The sequence below is a fragment of the Thermothielavioides terrestris genome, chromosome 5 (genome assembly GCF_000226115.1).
Source record: "Thermothielavioides terrestris NRRL 8126 chromosome 5, complete sequence".
NCBI classification, from domain to species: Eukaryota; Fungi; Ascomycota; class Sordariomycetes; order Sordariales; family Chaetomiaceae; genus Thermothielavioides; species Thermothielavioides terrestris.
Genome location: NC_016461.1, coordinates 671,716 through 696,492, shown reverse-complemented (window position 1 = coordinate 696,492; position 24,777 = coordinate 671,716). Strand labels below are relative to the sequence as shown.

Genomic DNA, 24,777 nt, shown 5'->3' with positions numbered 1-24,777 from the left:
TCGCCTTATTAGCGCGTTTTTCCTTATCGGCAAGTCAACCCCTCCTTCCTAATCTAGAAGTCGACTCGAATCCTATAGATCTATCAACTTAAGAGGTTACGTAAGTGTGTAGTCACGTGACAGGTCTGTGCGCAAGTTATATGACGGTGGTTAGCGTGCTATGCCGTTACAATCGTCTCCTTGTCCCTCGTCGTTATATTCTATATCTACGTTGTTAGTAATATGACTATAGCCGATAATATAGCCCTTGGTAGCGTCCTAGCAAAGCTTGTCCCTAACGATATATACTTTAGTGTCGGGGATACTAAGGAATATACCTATCTCTATAGTTATATCTAGTTTAGGGTATAACTAGCAAAGTTCTAGATAAAGGCAGTTATATAGACGTATTAGACGTTGGTCTTTAGTAGTATCTCCCCAAATATATATATATTTTAAGTATTCTATAACGAATTTTCTAATTGGCTTATCTTTATAGTTGTCCTTCGCGATATACTAGTTTTCGTTTAGCTATTTCTCTGCTTTATATCTTTTAATACTAAACTCCTTTTTAAACGTTTAGTCTACGCTTTTATAAATATAGTTAGTGCTACCTTTTCTATAGTAGAGAGCTGCTACTTATACTATTATAGCACTAATCTTCGAAGTAGGGTCTATATCTCTATATATAAGGTCTTTTCTCTTGCTAGGTAGTATCTAATAACTTAATCTACCTACTTAACCCAAAGGTTAACGTCTCTATAGTATAGCTGCTATTTATTGTACTATAGGTCCTAGGGTTCCTTAGACTTGTTCTTTATATCTAGCTAGAAGAGACTAGTGTTCTAGATCTTTTATTTCGACTTAGGTATAGACGGTTGCAAAGACCTAGTACTCCCGTCCTCGGTTTTAGGCTAACGGTCTTCTACGCTTATAGCCCTATTTGCCCTTTCGATTATAATGTTCAGGTTCTCTATCATTCTAGCTATCTAGGTAAGAACGTCCTATATAGCAAAAGTAGCCTAGATATCTATAGCTCTAGCTACTTGTCTAGAGGGTCTAGCTCCTTATCTATATAGTAGGCTTAGTATCTCTTAGAATGGTAAGGAGATGCTAGAATCGACTAAACTATCTATATATTCTATTCTAAGGTTCTAGATAACTATACCTAGTTTAGGAAGCTTAGATAGGTACTAAGATAGTTGACTAAATATCTATAGCGATAGCTAGGGAACCTAGTCGAAAGTGCTAATTAGCTAAGCTATTAAAGATAATAGGTCTTCCTCTTTAGGTTGTTAGTTCCAAGGTAGTAGATCCTATAATCCTCTTAATAGTTCTTAGTAATGTCTATTAAGATTATAGCTACTAACAGTATAGATTTCGTATCCCTATTAAGGAATAGTTAGTATATCTTAGGGCTCTAGTTGCTCCTAGAAGGTTAAGCTTAGTAAAGTTGTTGGCTAGTTCTTATTTAGATTATATCTAGTTCTTACCAATGTTTCTAGCGGTATAGCTAGTCCTAGTTGCTAATCGTTAGTCCCCTAAGGCTTCGAGGTCTCTAGCGGTCTCTAACTCTCTAGTGCTAAGGTCTCTAACGTTTCTTAGGTTAAGTCCTCAGTCTCTAAGGCAATATCTTCAATCTTAGGGTCTAAGATAAGGTTTTTACTAATAGCTATTCGAATTTTATACTTGATAGTTATAAGATAGGTATATAGAATATAGTTGTTGAATATCTAAAAGGGAGAATACTCTATAACATATAGTATTTCAGTATACTATTAGGCGTAGACATCTCCTTCTAATGCCTCTTTGAATAATACTATAGCTTCTAGGTATTAGAGTTCTTAGGGACTAATAGCAGTTATCTACTAGACGTTATAGGTAACTTTAAAGTCCTTAATAAACTTAAGCGTCTACTATATATCCTTATAGACATTGGCGTTTATAAGGCTTAAATCTATCTAGCTTTTAACTCTTTATAAGCGCTTAGTACTAGAATAACGGTATCTAGGTTGTAAACTAGTTCGTTATAAATCGTATACTCCGTAGCTTACTCCCTTATAAAAGAGCATTATCTGCCTTAGGTACTGCTTTATACAACTTACTAAGTGTAACTTATAATATCTTCTAAGCTGAATTTAGCTCCCCTCGATAGGAAGCGAACAGGTTTAAATCGTTAGTAGGCACTACTTGTTATACGTAGATAGTCCTCGGTAACCATCTAGCGGTAAATGTATAAGGATAAGAAAGATCAATGCCTCTTAGCCTCGTTAGCTAATAAAGCGGCACTCCTAAACACTAGTATATGTTATAAAAGTATATTGATGCAGTCTACTGTTCTACGAAGGGGTTATAGACAAGGTTCCTTTTTTAAGGGAACGCTCGTCACCCCTAACCACGGTACGGTCATAGGTGCCCTTGCCACAGTTGTATATAACAGCTACTAAAGCCCTAGCTAATACAACGTCTACTGGTAACAAGTAGATTAGGGTCGTCTTACGCTATACCGCTAAAGCTGCTACTACTATAGAACTAATCTAACGTCGCTAAGCTTATAATATATCGAAGCTATATAATAGTAGTAGATCTGCTACTTGCTTATACTTATAATTAAAGTCTATATCTCGCTTAAAGCCCTAGGTATATTTGAAATCGCGTTCTATATCCTAGGGGCGTTTAGATTGCTAGTTACAACGCTCTCAACTACTACCCTCTAAACTAATTGAAATATTTAATTTAGAGGAAGGTTTCAATATAGTAGATACTTTGTAAAGCTACTTATAAAAGGAGGATGTTAATATCTATATATATAACAAGCTATTATCTTTGCTATCGTAGCTATTATAATAGTTTCACCTATTGCGTCTATTGCACTAGCCTTCTTAATCGCTAGATGCCTCGTTGCTATTAGTACTATTGTGGGCCTAAACCTGAGACCACCTTTGATCGCCTACGCTAGATGACTCGCTACTATTAGTATAATCGTAGGCCTAAACCTAAGACCGCTCCTAATCATCTACACTAGATACTACGCCGCTAGCTTATATACTGCGTTCCCCTCGTTGTTAAGCCAACAATACGTTAGTAGAATAGCCTACTCTACTAAGCACGATCATTATTAATATTACCTATACCACTATGTTCTTTCTAAATATATTCTACTAGAGCCTTTGAACACTACTACTACTTCTATAGGAGTAGACCTGTTGCTATAAAGTTTAGGTGGAACATATTGAATAGGGCGATAAAGTTGACGATTTGGCTATTGGCAATAGTTTAAGCGCGAAGATTGAGGATATTATATCTAGCCTATACAACAAAGTGGTTAGTAACATTTAACGAAGTGGTATTATATTAGATCTCAAGTATATAGCTACTTCTATAAGCGTAGTTGCCTATATAAGTGCAAAAGCTAACCTAATAGTCTAGTTGAATTTAAAGAGGGTACGTTCTTTATAGATACGTCTAATATATATTAGTAGTACCGACGAACTAATAAAGGCGCTATTGAGCTAACTTACAAAGGACTATTCTATTAGTATCGAGTATAAATTCGAGCTAACTGATATGCTATAAGTAGTATTCCTAGCTACTTCTATGCTTTTACCTTCTATACCAATGCCTATTCGCCGACTGTTCGATTATACCGCTACGGTGCTAGCTAACACTAGTTGATTTACGTAGCTAGCCGAGCTAGCTACGCTCGCTAGCGAAGGCTAGAGATTAGTAGCTAAATGTAAGACGCCTATAAATATAATGTTGTAAGAGGTAGAAGATCATAACGCTTAGGAGCTAAATAAGGTATATTTCCATCTCCTAGTAGATAAATGGCGCTATAACCTAGGTATAGCCTATTAGAACTACTATAAAGATATAGATATCTAGTTCCAGTTCTGTTACTAGATAAATGGCGATAGCACCTACTATCCTATTACTATTCAAGAGATGTTAGAGTAGGCTATATAAATCGAACGTCAGAAGGCCACTGTTAATAGCGCCCTAGGTGCCCTAGTTAAAAAATAGATTAGTTTTATAAAGAATAAGGCTAATTAAAGCGTTCAAATAGGCCCTAATAGCGAGGTTATAACTAAGCGACTACTAAGTAGAGGAATCTAGTTTATTAACAATGTCAATAGCAACAACTTAAACAATCTAAATAAGATGATAGCACCGCCTTACCCACCGCCATAGTTCTATAGTATACTACTGTACTATCCTCTATATTAGCTATATCCTATAGCACCCCTAAACGTGGTAAAGAATGATATATCTAAGCTACCCTAGCCAATAGGATTCCTAGCCCCTTATTCGAATATAGGCGCCGTTAGCCTAGGAAAGCCTCTATCTATTGCTAGTATCTAATATATATACTACAGAACTAGGCAGGTAGTGCAATCCTCCATTTAGCTAAAAAAAGAGGTGTTCCTTAACTAATTGTTACTGCTCCTCACCTATTTGCCTTTGCACTCCTCCTCTTTAGGCTTAACAAATAACTATTATAGAGTATAGGCCTATTAGTGATTTTCGCGCTCCCCTCCTATTGGCTTACGTGCTTCCTCCCCTGTTCTACCCCTTTTCCTCTTTTCCCTACCTCGCTTACTGTAACGTACTGGCCTTATAGCGTCTACAGATAAGCGCACGATGTTCTATTCAACTACCTTAAAGAGAGAAAAGGAGAAGTATAGGCTACGGTTCTCGCGTATAGAGTTTTCAGGGGCTCGCGTACAGGGGGCTCGGGTCGATGTTATTCTAGGCGCAAGGCGGGTCTACCTCGGGCCCGTAGCGGGCCTGTCATAGGACCACTATAGATCTTAGGCGTAGCCCTATATACCTAGCCCAGGTATAGCCTAGTCTATAATATACCCCCCCCCTCTCGGATAGGGAGCTGGTTTAGGGTATACGTAGCGTAGCGCTAGGCGCAAGTCTAGCGTAGCGTAGGGTTGATTATAGCGAACGCCGGTGTCCAACCCAGTGTTTAGGCAGCTTAGCGCTACTGCCTATAATCCTATTGCCTAGCCGCAGGTTGTTTGTTTACCTTGCTTTTACAGGACGCTGATTAGCCCCTTCCTTACCTTGTACTCTCCTCTACGATAGCTATATCGTATAAGGCGTACCCGCTAATCGAGTACAATAGACCCTCTACCCATTGCTAATAAAACCTCTCCCCTTATATAAACTCGTTCTCTACGTTCTCTTCTCGTTTCTAGTGTATACCCTCTCCCTACTTCTACGACTTTGTCTTCCTCCTACTTATATATCGACATTTCTCTCTTTATCCTGCTTTACGTACGTTCCTCGTTTATTGCGCTTCTATCTTATATATATCTCCTGCCCTTCGCGTTTTTTTTTTTCGCCTCTTGTTCACTTTGTCGAACGTTTACCTTGTACGTTGTTGGCCTCTTTTTATATAAGCTACGTAGTCGTCTAGCGTCTATACTCCTATTGTATTAGCCCTATCGTCGTTATTATATATCCGACCACTTTACTAACCGTATTCGCTATATTTCTATTTCGTACCCGACTTGTCCTATAATTCTTCCTCTTCGCGTTCGCTTAGTCCCCTAGCCACCTCCTCTATATATATAGTTTATATACGTTCTATCTACTCGCTTCGCCCTCTATAGTAGCTTCCTATTTCCCTTACGATTCTAATACATTCCTAAGACTTACTTACTATAATGTTGGTAGTAGTCGCTTCTCTTAGAGATAGCGGTAAGGGATATCGTCCTAGAGAGGACGACAACTAAGATCGCAATATACGTTACCCTATATTGGGCCTACTCTAGCCCTAGACTAGAAGCTAATAGCGTCCTAGACAAAACTATAATAACCGTAGCAACTCCTTTCGTTGTACTATTAGTAGCTATATCGTAGAAGGAGATTCTAACGATAAGGATAACGCCCTTCTAGAGAAGGAGGGAGACGTCTACCTCAATTATATTAAGTAGCTTCTTCGTAGTAACTTAGTGGATTGCGTTTAGGGCTAAGAAGAAAGCTACTTAGAATATACTAAAGCCTATACTAAGTACCATTAGGATCTAGCACTTTAGGCAACGAACGCCTCTCTATATACTAGTCTAAAACGCTTAGTCAAGTTTTATATCGACAACTAAGCCGTTGCTAAGCTCGCTTAGAAGAAGACCGAGACTAAGCTAGCCCATTGTACTATCTTAACGCTATAATTCAACACTTTTGTATATAGCTTCTATAACGCGATTAGTATAGCCCTATAGCATTGGTCTCCAATGTACTTTACCTTCGTATTTAACGTGCTTCTAGCTCCCCCTTTATCTCCTTCGACCCTAGGCTAGTGAAGAGCCTTAGTTCTATACTAAGCTCCTTAGGACAACCTTGCTATATAGTATTATAGCTATCTAGTTAAGTATATAGCGTAATATCTTAATTCCTTCTAGTAAGAGAATTAGCGTATTACGGAGGCTATTTATACTATAGCGCAGTTTTAGGCAATTGTCCTAGAGACAAATTCACGTCTTATAGACTATATCATTGTACTTACTACCTCTTTATCTATCTATACCCCTTAGGGGTCCCGCTCCCGCCATTCTCCTTATATATATTCCCCTACCTATAACCCGTACTATAGTCGACGCCCTTCCTCCCTAGTAGAAGACGTACTATACGCTTATTAAGTATATATATAGCCCTCGCCTTGGACCCCTTATATCGCTGCTCTACCCCCTTATATATCTGCTCCGCCTATATACCCGTTTAAAGATAAGGAAGAGATTGCCAATGTAGGTCCCGTTATAGACCCTAAATAAGTAACGCCGTTAGTATATCCCATTGTTTTTTCGTATATAGTTCTATTCTATCTAGGTTTAGGAGAATAACTAGACTTAGATATATCGTAGTTTTCCTATACCTATATAGTTGTATTTGTCTAAGTAGCTAATTTTTATAGGGTAGTCTATATATAAATACAACGTTTCCCTTTCTTCCTCCAGTTCGACACTAGCCTGTCATTGTATCGTATATTTCTCTACTCCTATTCGAACTTATCGAGTATAGTAGTCTCTAGAAAGTTCTTTAAAGGCTCCTACATTGGTTTATTGTAACCTATCTACTTGACGTATATATTACGGTTATTCCCTCTCCCTCTTACGTTCTAAGCTTTGAGGATCGCCTCTACCCTATATTCCTATTAGGGAATACCCTCCTCCGATATAACCTATATAGGGTCTAGTCTCTTATTTATAACTTTCTACGAAAGGAGTAGGTCGAAAGCCGCTCGCTTAACTAAGTCAATATAAAAGGTCGGGTATAGACTACTTAGTATATTAAGCGTTACCGTTAGTAGGGTCGGCACTACGACTACCTTGTACTTAGTATTTAGCTAGTTGAGCTTCTTACTAGGGTAGTTCGTCTTTATATTACGTAGAGAGAGCTATATCTCGTCCTCTACCTAGAACCTCTTAGCTAGGCGGTAGGAGTAGTTTATATTCGTCTACTATCGCTGCTATATATACGCAATAGCTACTTAGGTCTACTCTATCCCCTCCTTCAAGTAACAGAGGAACCTAGTAGCACGACCTTCTAGGGATACTATAGGCGCCGTTAAGATCGTAATAAGCTATATAGGGCTTATATCGAACCTATAGAGGAGGTAGTTCAGGCTTACTCCGGTTATAGATAAGTCCCTATTGTTAAGTACGAACTAGTAGGCTAAGAGATGTTTAGGCTAGTCGTACTATATAAAGGAGACGAAGATCTAGAGGATTGCCTATACCTCTTAGTTGACTCGCTCTATCCCTTTATTCGTCTAGGGATAGTAAGAAGTCGATAGGAGCTGCTCTACCCCTATCGCCTTATATAATATAGTCTAGAACTTACTTAGCTAGTCCAATCTATAGTCGGTTATAATTTAGGTCGAGAACCTATAGAAACGCTACTATACGTTATAGAATCGAAGGGTATACTCTTCTACTTCTATCGAGTATATTGCCTTGAGCTATATATATTTGGAGAGATGGTCGGTAATTACTATAAGGTAGCTAGGCGCTCCCTCGTCTCTTATAGGGAGGTCAGTTATAAAGTCAATAGAGATCTGTTTCTAGAAGCGATCGAGGATAGGCAAAGGCTATAGAAGCCCTTGACATAGCTGTTAGGAGATCTTACTTTAGCAGTACTAATTGCAGTTCCTAATGAACCGCTTTACATTGGACGATATAAGGTCCTAGTGATAATCTCTCTAAAGTATTTTAAATAGCCTATTGCACCTTAGGTATCCTAATATAGCTAAGTTATAGATTCGCTAGATAATCGTAGTAGTTAGGGGCTCCTATATAGGGAGCTAGAGACGGCTATAGAACTAGAGTGCGCCTTATATATTAAGGGAGTAGTCCACGATCTAGGTCTATACTATATTCGCCTCCTTAGGAAACTTCTAAGCTCCGTCGTAGACGGCTTAGAGCCAGTGAGTATAGTGCTCGTCTTTAGCAATACCTTCGTTCTATAGGGCAACGAGCTACTTGTCCTCGAAGAGCGTTTCTCCTATAGGCAGCCTAGCCTCCTCCTATATACTGGTCTAGTATATCTTAATCGGGGGAAGTAGCTAGGCGATACGCTAGTTGTCTTTAGGCTCGTCCTACTTACACTAAGAGAGTATATTAGGGCGTAAGGCCTAGGATCCTAGCTAGTACTTTAGCTCGAAGTTGAACAAAGAGAGTATCTCTACCTATCTGGCCTATCGTTCGCTAATTAGACGTAGCTAAGTGAAGTACTTAAGATTCTTATAGTCGGTTAGGATAGTGAAGGGGGCTACTATACTTCGAAGCTCCACCAACTAGGCTTTAAGGTACAAGATAATAGCCAATAGCTTTTTATTGTAGATAATATAGTTGTATTTAGTAGGGCTTAGTTTTATAGAGTAGTAGACTATAAGGTAAAGGACTTTATCTTCCCTCTACTAAGACAAGTACCTACTAAGTACTATACTGGAATAGTCTATTTCTACGATCGTCTCCCTCTTAGGATCCTACTAGGCAAGGATTAGCTCCGATATAAACGTAGCCTTAAGTATATCGAAGGCCTTCTATTCCTCCTTGCTTTAGTGGAATAGGACATTTTTATAGGTAAGACGTATTAATAGGGCCACCTTCTCGAAGAAGTTAAGGATAAAGTCGCGATAGAAGTTAGTGAACCTAAGGAAGCTCTATATTCCTCGGACTCTATAGGGTACCTCCTACTTACAGATAGCCTTGATCTTCTTAGGGTCGGGGCGGATATAGACTCCTACCTCTACGATATACCCTAGGTACTTGACTTCCTTTACTATAAACGTATACTTCTTAAGGTCTAGGTTGAGGCCTATATCCTTTAGCCTCCGGAGGACCTTATATACCTTCCTTATATAGTCCTTCTAGCTTCTACTTAAGTATACTAAAACATCGTTAAAGTATACCGTTATATAGTCCTCCAACGTTAGGCCAAAGGCGTTGTTGATATATCTCTAAAACGTTGTAGGAGCATCTATAAGCCTAAAGGGGTAGACTAGCCACTTAAATAGCCTAAACCTTGTATAAAACGCTATAAGGTACTTGTCCCCCTTAGCTATCCGAATACAATAGAAGGTAGCTCTAACGTCTAGCTTTATAAGCTATTTAGCCCTAGCTAAAGACTAAAGAGTCTCCTTAATCAAGGGGAGTAGGTATCGGTCCTACTTAGTAATCTTGTTTAGAGCCTAGTAATCTATATAGAACCTCTATCCCCCTCTTAGCTTCTTTACAAAAAGGATTAGAGCGACTACTAATAAAGAGCTTACCTAGATCTATCCTTTGTCCATTAAGTCTACGACCTACTTCCGAATCTCTAGGAGGTGGTCCCTTAGTATATTGTACAAAGGTCCCTATAGGAGCTTAGGAGGTTTCCCGTCTAGGCCTATCTTAAGATAGATATAATAGTTGGCCTCCCCTCGATAGGAAGGTAGGCTATTCGCCTTTTCCTTGTCGAAGAGGTCGGCGAAGTCTCGTAGCTCCTTTGGCAATATGATCTTCGGGTCTAGGTCGACGTTGGGCTAGGAGACGGTAGCCCCTAGTATAGTGGTTATCTCGCGAATACTAGTAACGAGGAATATATCTTAGGCTCCTTTAGACTTCTTCTTTTATACTCTATAGGCTAAGCCTATAAACACTACGCCTATAATTAGGGTAGTGTTAGTTTCTTTCTACTATAAGGAGCACTCGTATACCTATAGGTCGCTTTGCGAATTGACGGTGAAGACCCTGTTGGCTAGGTCTAGTATAATCCTACAGTGGTTTATCTAAAGGAGCCTTAGAATAACGTTGTAGGCTAGTCCTAGGACTATATAGAATATAGCAACATTGATCTACCTATCAATATCTATTACGACCTAGGTGATATATATAATTTTCTTTGTGATTTATACCCCTTTAACTACAACGCCTAGGGTATAGAGAGTTAGTAGGCTTATTTGCTTGATCCCTAACCGCTAATATACTCTTTCGCTAATAGCTCTATAGCTCTAGTACCTACTATCTATTTATACGTTTATAAAACTAGAGGAGTTTAGGAAAACGGGGATCAAAAAGGATAGTTTATCTATTCTCTCTCTAATCTCTATAAACTCGTTCTATAAACGGCTAGGTCCTTTTGGCCTCTATATAAGACTTTGTATAGGGGCTACTCTTTTCCCTCCTCCTCCTTAGAGGAGGAGTCCTCCTCTATCTATTCCTTGGCCTCTAGCTTATTGATATCGATCTAAGGAGCTAGCCTCTTAGCCAAGGCAAAGAGATAGGTAGTTACAAAGTGACCCTAGCGCCTACAACGGATATAGGCTCTAGCCTATTGACGTACTATATACACTTCGTTATTTACCTACTTTGCTTATAGTATGTTTATACCTTGCTTTCCTCCGTTCTACTACTGCTTTTTTCTATAGCCCCTATTAGCTCCCCCCTAGGCAAAGGTAGTATAGGCTACGTTGATCCTAGTTATCGGTATATCTTCGTCTATATCCTTCTCTACGTCTACGTTGGGCCTAGGCCACTTGCCCTAAGACCGCTAATGTCGTTTCTCTAGGCGAAAGGCCTCTAAGTCGGTAGCGATCTTATAGTACTTTGCAATAGCTATAATATAGTCGTTCTATAGAACCCTCCGTCCTACTACGATATACTTCAACTTTAGAGAGAGGTATCGTTGTAGTCTAATAAGTCGTACTTCGTTGCTCTAATTGAGTCCTCTAGCCTTCGATAGCTTCGCTTTAAAGCGAACAAGGAAAAAGGAGAATGGCTCGTTATCTCCTTAGCGAAGTATATCTAGCTCCGTTAAAGCTATAACCTACTTATAAAGGTCTATATAAACGGTCGTAAAGTACTTAAGGAACGCTCTTAGGTCGTAATTGTAGTAGGGCCCTCCCAACTTATAGAAGGCTACGACCTTAGTTTAAACTCCTTGGCTAAGGTTCCCCTAAATAAATACCTATTGGTCGTAGGGGCCTCCGATAAAGTTCTAGTCCACCACTAGGATATATACTATCGTAGCCCTCTAGGCGACAAAGAGTTCCTTCTTACCGTTGAAGGGTTGTCCTATAGGGAGGCGCTTCCGCTATATCCTAGGAGTTGCCGGAGCTATAGCGTCAATCGTTAGAGCTAGGGCGTAGGCTATTATAGGGGCATTTATAGTCTGAGCTACAGTGATCTAGGCTATATAGAGTTCCTCGATAATTACGTTCTACTATACAATCGTTTTCTACAAGACTTAGAAGTGTTTATAGACCTAATCTAGGTCTAGAACCTATAGGACGCCTAGGTTGTTTATAGTGGCGTTCGGTCCGCTCGGTACCAACGTCGAAACGCCTAGTATACTACTCTCGTCTACGTCTAGAAGCAACAACTGCTCTATCTGCCTGAAGGTAGTTGAACTGTAACGTACTAGCCTTATAGCGTTTGCAGATAAGCGTACGATATTCTATTCAACTACCTTAAGGAGAGAAAAGGAGAAGTATAGGCTATGGTTCTCGTACGTAGAGTTTTCAAGGGCTTACGTACAGGGGGCTCGGGTCGATATTATTCCGAGCGCGAGGCGGGTCCGCCTCGGGCCTGTAGCGGGCCCGTCATAGGACCGCTGTAGATCCTAGGCGTAGCCCTATATACCTAGCCCAGGTATAGCCCGGTCCGTAACACTTATACGCCTATTATACCCCTGTTGCTACCCTTTTTCCTCCTTTCCGCTCCTTTTGCTCTTTCTCTTTCTCTTCCTTTCTTTTTTTTATTTAGTTATATTTGAGCTTCCCGTTGCTAAAATGCCTCTTGTTCGATGCCCCCCTAATTTATAGACTACGTTCTACGGTCGTTGCTATTAGTATAAGCTACTTTCTAAGGTTTATACCTGTTCTAATAGGGCTCTTTATACTTTTTATATTTCCTACGCTACTACCTATTATTAGTATCATTATTCCCTAGCCTATAATATGCTATACGATATACAGTACAATGCTATAGAACCTCCTATTCCGACTAGCTAGTTGCCTTTTATAGGTTACGTCGCTCTCTTTATTAGTGCTTTATAGACTGTTGCTAACCTATATTTAGGCAATGTAACTATTGTATTGTATAATCTTAGCCTAATAGATGTCGAGTGCACTGAGTGTAGTACGTTATATTAGATAGATAAGCGTCTTAGCGTACGTTTATATATCTGTTATATTTTCTTCCTTAGCTAATACTCTTCAGTACTATAGAATTCTATAGCTATAAATCCTATATTTAGCTCTTATTGCCTATAGGGCGACGTTTCTTTCCTACTAAGCCACCGCCTTCCAGACTTCCTCGACCACTTGTTGTATATATAAGATCCTTGAGGGTTCTATTTTCGTAATTATCTTCGTCGTTATAATTCGGCTTTTATATTTACTTCCATTTCTATAAATTAAACTATATACAATGTTCATAGTGGTAGGCTTATAGATTTTCAAATCTATAGCGCCCTATACTATACCGCTAGCCCTCTTACAAAGGTGCTTAGAGAGCCTCCTTAGTACACTTAGCTTTTTTTTATAATCTGCAAGCTACTATTATATACCGAACTTTCTTCTTTATAGACTCTAATCACAATTTTATATTACACTTTATAGACTTTCTCTATCGATATAACCCCTTTATTCGCATCTACTTAACTATGAGAAAGCGCTTTCTTTAGAGCTTAGCTATATCGCAAATTGTGATTATACCTCAGTTGCGTTTAGTTGTAGATTATAGCTATAGTTACAACCGTCGTTGTAAGAACCTGCTAATAGCAGATGAGATAGCTATTCTTATTTTAGAGGAGAATTCAAGGCCTAATTTTTACAATATTGTCTTTACACGCCGCTTAGACAACGGCTCTATATAGGCCTAGCACCACATTTACCTATATCACCCTACCTATCTCCTATTAGCCTATTCTTTGATATTTCTATTTAGAGATCCTAGCTTTCACTAGGGCTTATAGCTCTATAATAGCCAAAGGCAGGGCCGTACTTAACTAAGTATTGAGTTTAGACAATGGTATTAGTTATTGAAATTGGGTTATTCTAGAAGCTTTCGCGGCACTATAGCTTAGAACCGGGTAGGAGAACTTAGAAGGGCTTACAGGGCCTAATAGGCCTGTAGCCTTCTGTAGTAGCAGTGCGGCACGGGCTAGATAAAGGACTAATATAGACTTGCGTTGCGTTGAAAAGCTTTGTATTCCACTACTGAGCGGGCATCTCCTCTCCCGCTTGTATACTCACCGGCCTAGGTGCAGTGTTCTGCACGAGCCAGCGGGCTGTGGGGCGGATTTCCCACACCCGCAAAACTCATTTGGCCGAGTTTTCCTAAAAATCGGCTCGCGAGCTCGCGAACTGGCTCCAACCAATCACCGGGCCCACTGCCTCCACTGCCCCACTTACTTTAACCCTTAATTTGAAGGCCTTACCAACCCTAACCCTAAATGGTATATATATAGATATATAGTCCTTTGACTAAGCTATCGATATATATAAGCCAGTCCTATTTTAGTAAAGGTTTAGTTTAGATGTAGCCGTTCAAATATAGTGGGTGCAGGGTAAGTAGGAGGTGCAGGGTAGGTCGCGTGGGAGAGGTGCAGGGTAGGTCGGTTGGGAGATAGTGCAGGGTAGGTCCCTCGGAAGACAACCGCCACTGCGCCGGAGGTGTAGAGTAGGTGGCTCGGGGTAACTACCTTACTATAACCACCACTATAGCAGTTTTCCAACTCTATTTACATAGCCTACTGCTATAGTAGGTTTAACATTAGTACCTATTATATCCTCGTATAGGTTATAGCTAAACGCCTTTCCTTTTTCGCCAGTTGTTCTAGCAGTTCTTAGTAGACCTCTAGGCTATAAGCAATTAGCAAAAGCTATATTAGATTTATAACAACTAGAAGGAACTATATATAGAACTGTACTAAGGAGTATAGGACTAGCTACAACTAGGTAATAGCGATACTCATAAGCTTAGGTAGTGAATTGTCCTACCTACAAGCTATATTAGGGGCCTACACTTCATTGCTCAGTACTATTAGAATTCAATGGCCATTGTCTACAAACTAGGTCATCCTACTTTATTTATTATAGTTATAGCCAACCTAAACTAGGTAAAGATCTAGCAAGAGCTTCTTCTAGGCTAAACCGTAGTAGACTGCCCCAACATTGTTAGCTATATCTTTAAGCTCAAGTGCCAAGCTATCCTTTACAAGCTTTAGTATAGCAACCTATTTAACGAGTTTATAAGCATTGTTTAGACTATTAAATACTAGAAGCGTAGGCTTCTATATCGCTACATCTTGCTTTTCCTTTTACAAGAGTCTGCACGTCTATTTCTCATGCCTACCAACGTCGACTACGTCATCTAGGCTAAGCTTCTAACGAAGGTAAAGAATCCTAATAGCTAGTTGTAAGCTATTATTGTAAGCAATATAATTTATAGGCTATATAGTTTAGATAACCTTGCCTCTCCTTATATAGTTCGTAACCTATATACAGAGGTTGCAAGCTATTCGAAGCGTTTTCTAAAGGCGTTTATAGAGAAGACTATTATCCTAGAAAATAGGTATCCTATCTATCGCCATCGAGACACTAGGCAAATAGTTACTTATAAGGTTAATAGCTACAAGGTGCAATTTAACAACCGTTAGGTTATGCTTTATAACCCTTATCTCTCTTACAAGTACACTGCCTACATTAATATAGAGATTTGTACGTCTATGAAGTCCATTAAGTATATATATAAGTATATTTATAAGAGGACTAATTAGTCGACAGTTTAACTCTCTATAAGTAACTAGCTTAATAAGGTTAATACCTACTTGCAATGTTAGTACGTTAGCCTAGCAGAGGCGGTTATATAGCTCTTTGAATTTTATACCTATCGCGAGTTCCCCCCTATTTATCGCCTTCTAGTCCATCTTAAGTATTAGCAATACATTGTTTTCTAGGTAAACAGTACTCCTAAGGAGCTTATAGAAGCGTTGGAATATAGAACTACAAAGCTAGAAGTATTCTTTGCTTACAACGTAGCCTATAAGAATATTTGCAATATCCTCTATATTGATTTTCCTTTGTACTTCGTCTAGGACAAGCGGTTATAAAAGTAGAAGCCCTATATCCGTAGCACTGCTATTAGGCGTATATACTACGTTTCTTCTACTATAGGTAAGCAGTATTTTCTTCGTCTTCTTCTTTGTTTAGTCCTTAGCACTTAGTCGTTTACCTATTTATAGACTGTAAATAGCTATAAATATCCTACCTTTTAAGCTATATATATTGTAGCTAGCCCACTCGACTCTAACTAGAGCTAGATTATATACTTCAACAAGGCTATAAACTAGCAAATAGGGTATATCTTTTATAAGCTTTTTGCTATTAGCTTCCTTGCTAGCGACATTACAGACCTAGTAGCGCTATAGTTACAATTTTGTAATTCCTTTTGCAACGATCTTCTACGCCGCCTTAAGCATATTGTAGATGTCCCACTAGACTTAGAAGAACTATATTTCGACTTTAGGCTCTTTTTATTAAATTAGCTACTAGCTAATGGCAACAAGTGTTTAGTTGACTTTAGTTTACTAGCTGTTTGTCACTGCTAGGAGGATATAGAGTAGAATTCTCTGTTGTAGACGGAGCTTAGTTACAACTATCAATAGTAGAAAACTCTCTTTACAAGTATTCGATCTTAGTTAAACGCTAGCTAAGCAGCTCTCTTTATAGAGATTATAGCTATAGTTGACTTATACTTTGAAATAGCCTATTTTTCTATCTAAGGCGTTAGTAGGATTGGTAAAACCTTTTTATATCGTTGTCTCTCTTCTTTCTTTCATTCGCAAGGGTATATTGTCCTTTACGTTACTTCTTCTAGCATTGCAGCTCTCCTTCTTAATAGTAGCCGCACTTTTTACAGCCGTTTCAAAATTCCGATCGACATTATAGACGCTAGCACTTACATAGTCTAAAAGAACACTTAGCTTATAAATCTTTTATAACGTACTAAGCTTATTATTTAGGACAAGGTTTGTTACACGCAGTTGTGGGTCACCTGTGGCCACCTGTGGCCAACTGCGCAAGTGTGGGTCCACTGGGCCCACTAGGCCCCACAATAGCACTGGGCCCTACAACAGTGCACAAGCCACCTTACGCACAGGCCACCACACTCCTATATTTAGGCAGGCACTTGCCTACATTCCACACTCTTGCAATACATCGATCTTGCACTCCTCCAAAGTTCCTGCTTGGTTTGAGTGCCCCGCTGCTTTGGCTAACGAGGTCAAGCAGCACCCACTTTGTTCGTGTAACAAGTGGTGCCCACTACTGGACTCGAACCTGTGCGATGAACCATAAGACTCCTTTGTGAGGGAGCCAGTGTTCATCAATAGCGTGCCCGAGTAGTACCGCGTTATATGGCTTAGGCAACCACATACGGGCGTAGGTGCCCCGAGTGCCCTGCTAGGAAGCACTTGTGGTTTTGCTTACTTGGGTGGTCTCCAAGTATTGCGAAGCCCTCGAGCTCCTGAGACCTAACCTAGAGGTCGGTATCCAGGGCAACAACGTCAATCGCGACCTTCAACACCTCGTCGCCCCGGCTCGGCTCCCAAAGACTACGTCAATTGCGACCATTTTCCAAGACCTCGTCGCCCCGGCCTAGCACCCATCCTTCCAACCGCTGCTTTAGCTGACGAGGCTAAGCAGCACCCACTTTGTTCGTGTAACAAGGTTCCAATGTAGTACTACTACTACTTCAAAGCTATAGATCGTATATTACAAGACATTTGTAACTACGATAGCCTATTTAGAGGAGTTTTAGTTATATTAAAGGGGGACTTTACATAAATCCTACCTATTGTTCGCAATGGTAATAGGTGTTATATTGTTCAAGCCTATTTATAGAACTCGCCTATTTAGCCTCAGCTATAGGTCTAGAGATTAACAGAGAATATACAAGTGTAAGGAGCTAATACTAACAACTATACTTTTGTAAGTTAGTTATAGGATCTAAGTTACAATCTTTACTTCTATAGCTCTATTAATCCCCTCCCCCCCTTTATACTCTGTTCTATATAGGAGTAGTTAGTTAATTAGGTCTATTCTATATACTTACTTGAGTATACTATAATAGACTTAACAGTATTTATAAGCTAAGCGATTCTTTACCTTTGCAATACAACTATAAGTTCTATCAACGTAGCTATTATTTCTTTAGTTCTAGGTTAGGAAACTCGGTATCTCTTTGTCAACGAGGTAGAAAACCCTCCTAATAGTAAGAATCTTAACACTCCTATATTATCTCCTGATTTTTTATTTTCTTTAGACTTTGCTTCTATTCTACCTACTATCCTAACTTTGAAGGTTAAAGCCTCTATTCTTTTACTTCGAAACCTTGACCCTAGTAGTAGGCTTTGCAATAGGACTCGACTAGTTGTAACTCAGCTTGCTTTGTCCATTATTGAAAAGCAAATCTTAATAGGTGATTTTACTAGGTAGTTGCAGATAATTCTAAAGATTAAGTTGAGTTCTTTAGAGGAGGACTTTCCTTATATTATTGTTTATAAGCAGTTTCTAGTTCGCCTTTGCTTCGCAATGACTATTAATAAGTCTTAGAGGCAGTCTTTTTCTTATATTGATGTCGATTCTTAAGAGCCTATATTTTCTTATAGCCAGTTTTATATAGCTATGTTTTAGGTTATAGATATTTATAATGTTTATATATACTTATTAAGTTTAGAGAGGTAAGGTGAGAAGCTTATAAACATTGTATACCTAGAGGTACTAATATTATAATATAGTTATTTGTAACGTGCTAGCCTTATAGCGTCTGCAGATAAGCGCACGATATTCTATTCAACTACCTTAAGGAAGGAAAAAGGAGAAGTACAGGCTATAGTCCCTACGCACAGAGTTTTTCAGGGGCTCGCGAAGTGGGTTCGGACCAACGTTATTCCGAGCGCGAGGCAGGCCCGCCATAGGTCCGTCCCGGGGCCGCTACGGATCCGTCCTAGGGCCGCCGTGGATCCTAGGCGTAGCCCTATATACCTAGCCTAGGTATAGCCCAATCTATAATATACCCCCCCCGCCCCGTTAGGTAGCTGAATCGGAGTATATATAACGTTGTATCGAGCGTAGTTCGGGTTTGGCGTAGCGCCGGTCGTAATAGACGCCGGCACCTACTATCCGGTTGCACGGTGCCTGCCTCGCTATTGGGGTAGTTTAGCGTAGTTGCCTATTGAGGCCTTGCCGCTTATGGCCGTCCTATTGCCTAGGCTCAAGTTGTTTGTTTATATCGCCTAGTAAGCTACTAATTAGCCCTTCCTCGCTTTGTACATTTATATATCACAACTACGTTGTACTGAGTGTATCTACTAATTATATATGATCTAACCTCGCCTATTGTCATTTAAATCCCTTCTTCTACGTAACTTGACTTTCTTATATTTTCTTTTTATACCTAACGTACGCCTTCCCTTCCTCCTCTACAATCTGTTCTTCCCCCTTTTCGTATAGTAACATCGTTTTCCCTATTCCGCTTTGTATATATTTCTTTTCTTTTGTACTCCTACCTCGCGTCTACCTATACCTTCGAATATATTGCTCGCTATTGCCTCAGCTCCTATAAGAGTCTCTTTGTCCCCCCTCTACGATAACGATATAGTTCTAAAACTCACCTACTATATTTATATATAAGAACGTTAAAATGTTAGTCGCCACTACTACTCTTAGAGGTAATAGCGTAGGCTACCGTCCTAGTAGCGATAATAACGAAGACCGTAATGTAAATGCTTCTAGGACAACTTCGCTATAGACCTAAGTCGCTCGCTAACTGCAACGTTATAGAACTAAAACAATCACTAGAAGAACGATAAGCTATCGATTAGTAGGTTCGTTGTCGAAGGAGACTCCGACAATAAAGAAAACGAACTACTCCCTAACAAAGGAAAGTTCTATATACAATATATCGTTCGTCTCCTTAGTAGTACTAAGGTCAAATATACCCCTAGTTATAGCAAATCTTACAAAGAATATCGGAGGGCCTATACTATATATAAGTAGGACTCTATATTATAGACAATAAACCCCTACCTTCGGTCTAGTCTAAAGAAAATCCTTAAGGCGTATAATATAGGCTAGGCTATTGAGACCCTAGCCTAGAAGAAGACAAGCTCGTAGCCCGCTCGCTATATAGTCCTTAAACGCGAATTCCAAAAGTTGATATAGTCTTTCTAGACTACTTTTAACAATATATAGATATATCGTATTCCTACTTAGCTAGCACTACTCCCTCCGTCTACTACCGAACGGACCTCGACTCGTACTATCCCCTAGACCCTAGTCGCCTTCTCTACTATACTAAGCCGCTATAGGGCTTTAATGCCCTACAATTCGTCTACCTCCTCCCTAGACCGCTCTACCTAGCTAGCTACCTACCTAACTTATTGCTTAATAAGTAACGAAGAAGCCTACCAACGCGATATACACTATCTAGTCGACGCTATTACAATAGTCGTTAACACTAACAACCATCTTGTCGACTACGTTTTAAGCTTATCGTAGTCTAGCCCCTCTTCGCGAGGCGGCTATAGTATAACTCCTACTAGGCGTAACATTACCCTAGTTCCCTTCGTCCTATATCCTTAGCGCTATCTATCCTCTCCCTTTAAAAACCTCGCCTATATCCCTTGGGAATATACTAATCCCCTACCCTAGACCCCTAGCAGGTCTAATAGATAGCCAATTATAGAAGTACTCTCGTTGTTTAACGAAGGTATCGAGTATCTACCTACTAACGATATAGTGCTATCTAGAGACGAAAAGGCTATAGAGTAGGGCTAAAGACGGCTTTGTCCCCTACTATAGCCCTACTCCCGCTTTATCCTATACTTCGACCTATTATCGAACTAACCTACTAACTAAAGTAGTTATAATAACTTTGATATTCGCCTCTACCCTACCTCGAAGATCCTAGAGTAGGTAATACATCGGCCACCGACCTCGCCTCCCCTTAGCTCGCGCCTAGGTATCTTATAGTACTATAGGATTAACGCCAAGGTAAGGCCAAAGGACTACCTATATCTAAGGAAGGAGACCTAGTTGGCGCGTCGAGGCCTCCCTACGCTTTTATTTTTCTTATTGTTCTTTTGTAATAAGGCTATAGCCGGATATATTGAGGTGACTATACACCTAGTAGTACCACCAAGCTATATTCGTTTTATTGTTGTCGTTTCTTATAGAGTAGTCTATATACGAATATTGTATTTTCCCTTTCTCCTCTAGTTCGACGCTAGCCTATTATTGTATTGTACGTCTCCCTATTCTTATTCAAACTCGTCGAATATAACAATATCTAAGAAGTTCTCTAGAAGCTTCTATATTAGTTTATTGTAACCTACCTATTTAATATATATATTACAGTTATTTCCCCTCCCCTTAGCGTTCTAAGCTTTAAAGATCGCCTCTACCCTATATTCCTACTAAGGAACACCCTCCTCCAATGTAACCTATATAGGGTCTAGCCACTTATCTATAACTTTCTACAAAGGGAGTAGATTAGAAGCTACTCACTCGACTAGATCGATATAGAAGGTTAGGTATAGACCACTTGGTATATTAAGCGTCACTATCAAAGGGGTAGGTACTATAACTACCTTATACTTAGTATTTAGCTAGTCGAGTTTCTTACTAGGGTAGTTCGTCTTTATATTATATAGAGAGAGCTATATCTCGTCCCCTACCTTAAACCTCTTAGCTAGGCGGCGAGAGCGGTTCGTATTTACCTACTATCGCTACTATATATATATAATAGCTACTTAGGTCTACTCCATTCCCTTCTTTAGATAGTAGAGGAACCTAGTAGTATAGCCCTCTAAGATCGCTATAGACGCTATCAAGATCGTAATAAGTTATATAGGGCTTATATCAAACCTATAAAGGAGGTAGTTCAAGCTTACCCTAGTTATAGACAAGTCTCTATTGTTAAGTATAAACTAGTAGGCTAAGAGGTGTTTAGGCTAGTCGTACTATATAAAGGAGACGAAGATCCGAAGGATAGCCTATACCTCTTAGTTGACCTACTCTATTCCCCTATCCGTCTAGAGATAGTAAGAAGTCGATAGGAGCTACTCTACTCCCACCACCTTATATAGCGTAGTCTAGAACCTACTCAACTAGTCCGACCTATAGTCGGTTATAATTTAAGTCGAGAACCTATAGAAGCGCTACTATATATTATAGAACCAGAGGACATACTCTTCTACTCCTATCGAATATATCGCCTTAAGCTATATATACTTAGAGAGGCGGTCGGTAATCACTATAAAGTAGCTAGGCGCCCCCTCATCTCTTATAGAGAGGTCGGTTATAAAGTCAATAGAGATCTGCTTCTAAAAGCAATTAGAGATAGGCAAAGGTTGTAAAAGCCTTTGATATAGTTGCTAAAAGATCTTACTTCGATAGTACTGATTATAGTTCCTAATGAACTACTTTACATTAGACGATATAAGGTCCTAGTAATAATCTCTCTAAAGTATTTTAAATAGCCTATTACACCTTAGGTATTCTAATATAGCTAAGTTATAGATCTACTAGATAATCGTAGTAGTTAGGGGCTCCTATATAAAGAGTTAGAGATAGCTATAGAACTAGAGCGCGCCTTATACGTTGAAGGAATAGTCTATAATCTAGGTTTATACTACGTTCACCTCCTTTAGAAACTTCTAAGCTTTATCGTAAATGGCCTAGAGCTAGTAAACGTAATACTCGTCTCCGACAATACCTTCGTCCTATAGGGCTATAAGCTACTTATCCTCGAAGAGTGTCTCTCCTATAGGCAACCTAGCCTCCTCCTATATACTAGTCTAGTATACCTTAATTAGAGGGAGTAGCTAGGCGATATACTAGCTATCTTTAAGCTCGTTTTATTCACGCTAAGAGAATATATTAGAGTACAAGGCCTAGAATCCTAGCTAGTACTTTAGCTTAAAGTTAAATAAAGAGAACGTCTCTACCTATTGGGCCTACTATTCATTAATTGGATATAGCTAGGTAAAGTACTTAAGGTTCTTATAGTTGGTTAAGATAGTGAAGGGGGCTACTATACTCCAAAGCTTCGTCGACTAGGCCTTGAGATATAAGATAATAGCCAATAGCTCTTTATTATAGATAGTATAGTTGCATTTAATAGGGCTTAGTTTTGCAAAGTAGTAGGCTATAAGGTAAAGAACCTTATCCTCTTCCCACTAAGACAAATATCTACTAAATGCTATACTAAAACAGTCTGCTTCTATAATTGTTTCTCTCTTAGGATCCTATTAGGTAAGGATCAGCTCCAATATAAATATAGCCTTAAACATGTCAAAGGCGTCCTACTCCTCTTTACCTTAGTAGAAGGGGACGTTCTTATAGGTAAAGCATATTAATAGAGCCGCCTTTTTAGAAAAGTTGAAAATAAAGTCGTAATAGAAATTAGCGAATCCTAAGAAGCTTTATACTCCTCGGACCTTATAGGGTACCTCCTATTCGTAGATAGCCTTAATCTTCTTAGGGTTAGGGCGGATATAGACCCTAGCCTCTATAATATACCCTAGGTACTTAACTTCCTTTACTACGAATATATATTTCTTAAGGTCCAAATTAAAGCCTACGTCCCTTAGTCTTTGAAGGACCTTGTATACCTTCCTTATATAGTCCTTTTAGCTCCTACTCAAGTACACTAAGACATTATTAAGGTATATCGTTATATAGTCTCCTAGCGTTGGACTAAGAGCATTGTTAATATATTTCTAAAACGTTATAGGAGTACCTATAAGCCTAAAGGGGTAGACTAGCTACTTAAATAGTCTAAACCTCGTATAAAACACTATAAGGTGCTTGTCCCCCTTAGCTATCCGGATATAGTGGAATATAGCCCTAACGTCCAACTTCGTAAGCTATTTAGCCCTAGCCAAGGACCAAAGAGTCTCCTTAATTAGGGGGAGCGAATACTAGTCCTATTTAATAATCTTATTCAAGGCTCAATAATCTATATAGAATCTCTATCCTCCTTCTAGCTTCTTTATAAAGAGGACTAGGGCGGCTACCGATAAGGAGCTTACCTAGATTTATCCCTTATCCAATAGGTCTATAACCTACTTTCGAATCTCTAGGAGATAGTCCCTTAGTATATTATATAAGGGTCTCTATAAGAGCTTAGAAGGTTTTCTATCTAGGCCCGTCTTAAGATGGATATAATGGTCGGCCTCCCTTTGATAGAGGGGGAGGTCGTTCGCCTTCTCCTTATTAAAGAGGTTAGCGAAGTTATATAGCTCCTTCGATAGGGCGACCTTCGGGTCTAGGTCGGCATTGGGCTAAGAGACGGCCGCTCCTAGTATAGTAGTCATCTCGTAGATACTAGTAACGAGGAACGTATCTTATACCCCTTTAGACTTCTTCCTTTATACCCTATAGGCCAAGCCTATAAACATTATATCTATAATTAGGGTAGTGTTGGCTTCTTTCTACTATAAGAAGCACTTATATACCTATAGGCCGCTTTATAAATTGATAGTAAAGACCTCGTTAGCTAGGTCTAGTACAATTCTACAATAGTTTATCTAAGAGAGCTCTAATATAACGTTATAGGCTAGCCCTAGTACTATATAGAATATAGTAGCACTGATCTACCTATCGACGTCTATTGTAATATAAGCGATATATATGATTTTCTTTATAATTTATACCCCCTTGACTATAATATCTAGGGTATAGAGAGTCGGCAAACTTATCTACTCGATCCCTAACCTCTAATATACTCTCTTGCTAATAGCTCTATAGCTCTAGTATCTATTATCTACTTATATATTTATAAAACCAAAGGAGTTTAGAAAAACAGGGATAAGAAAGGGGGGCTTATCTATTCTCTCTCTAATCTTTATAAACTCGTTCTATAAGCGGCTAGGTCCTTTTAGCCTTTATACAAGACTTTGTATAGGGGCTACTCTTTTCCCTCCTCCTCCTTAGAGGGGGAGTCCTTCTCTACCTATTCCTTAGCCTTCAACTTGTTGATATCGACCTAAGGAGCTAGTCTCTTAGCTAGGGCGAAGGGATAGGTAGCTATAAAATGGCTTTAGCGCCTATAATAGATATAGGCTCTAGCCTATTAGTGTACTATATATACCTCGTTGCTTACCTACTTCGTTTATAGCACGTTTACGCCTTGTTTTCCTTTGTTCTATTGCTACTTTCTTCTACGACCTTTGTTGGCTCCCCCCTAGGCTAGGGCAATATAGGTCGTATTGATCCCGGTTATTGGTATATCTCTA

The 24,777-nt window shown here is 39.3% G+C and overlaps 2 protein-coding genes across 2 annotated transcripts; one reads left to right on the top strand and one right to left on the bottom strand.

The window, feature by feature from the left end:
- Positions 1-15,027: 15,027 nt before the first annotated feature.
- On the top strand, positions 15,028-15,252 carry THITE_2056835 (uncharacterized protein; the record flags this gene model as incomplete). Its single annotated transcript, XM_003656267.1, has 2 exons — positions 15,028-15,111; positions 15,133-15,252. Coding segments are annotated over 2 exons (204 nt in total), but the record flags the coding sequence as incomplete, so codon positions are not given.
- A 7,740-nt stretch (positions 15,253-22,992) lies between these two features.
- Positions 22,993-23,229, bottom strand: THITE_2056929 (uncharacterized protein; the record flags this gene model as incomplete). Its single annotated transcript, XM_003656266.1, has 2 exons — positions 22,993-23,151; positions 23,191-23,229. Coding segments are annotated over 2 exons (198 nt in total), but the record flags the coding sequence as incomplete, so codon positions are not given.
- Between the last annotated feature and the right edge of the window lie 1,548 nt (positions 23,230-24,777).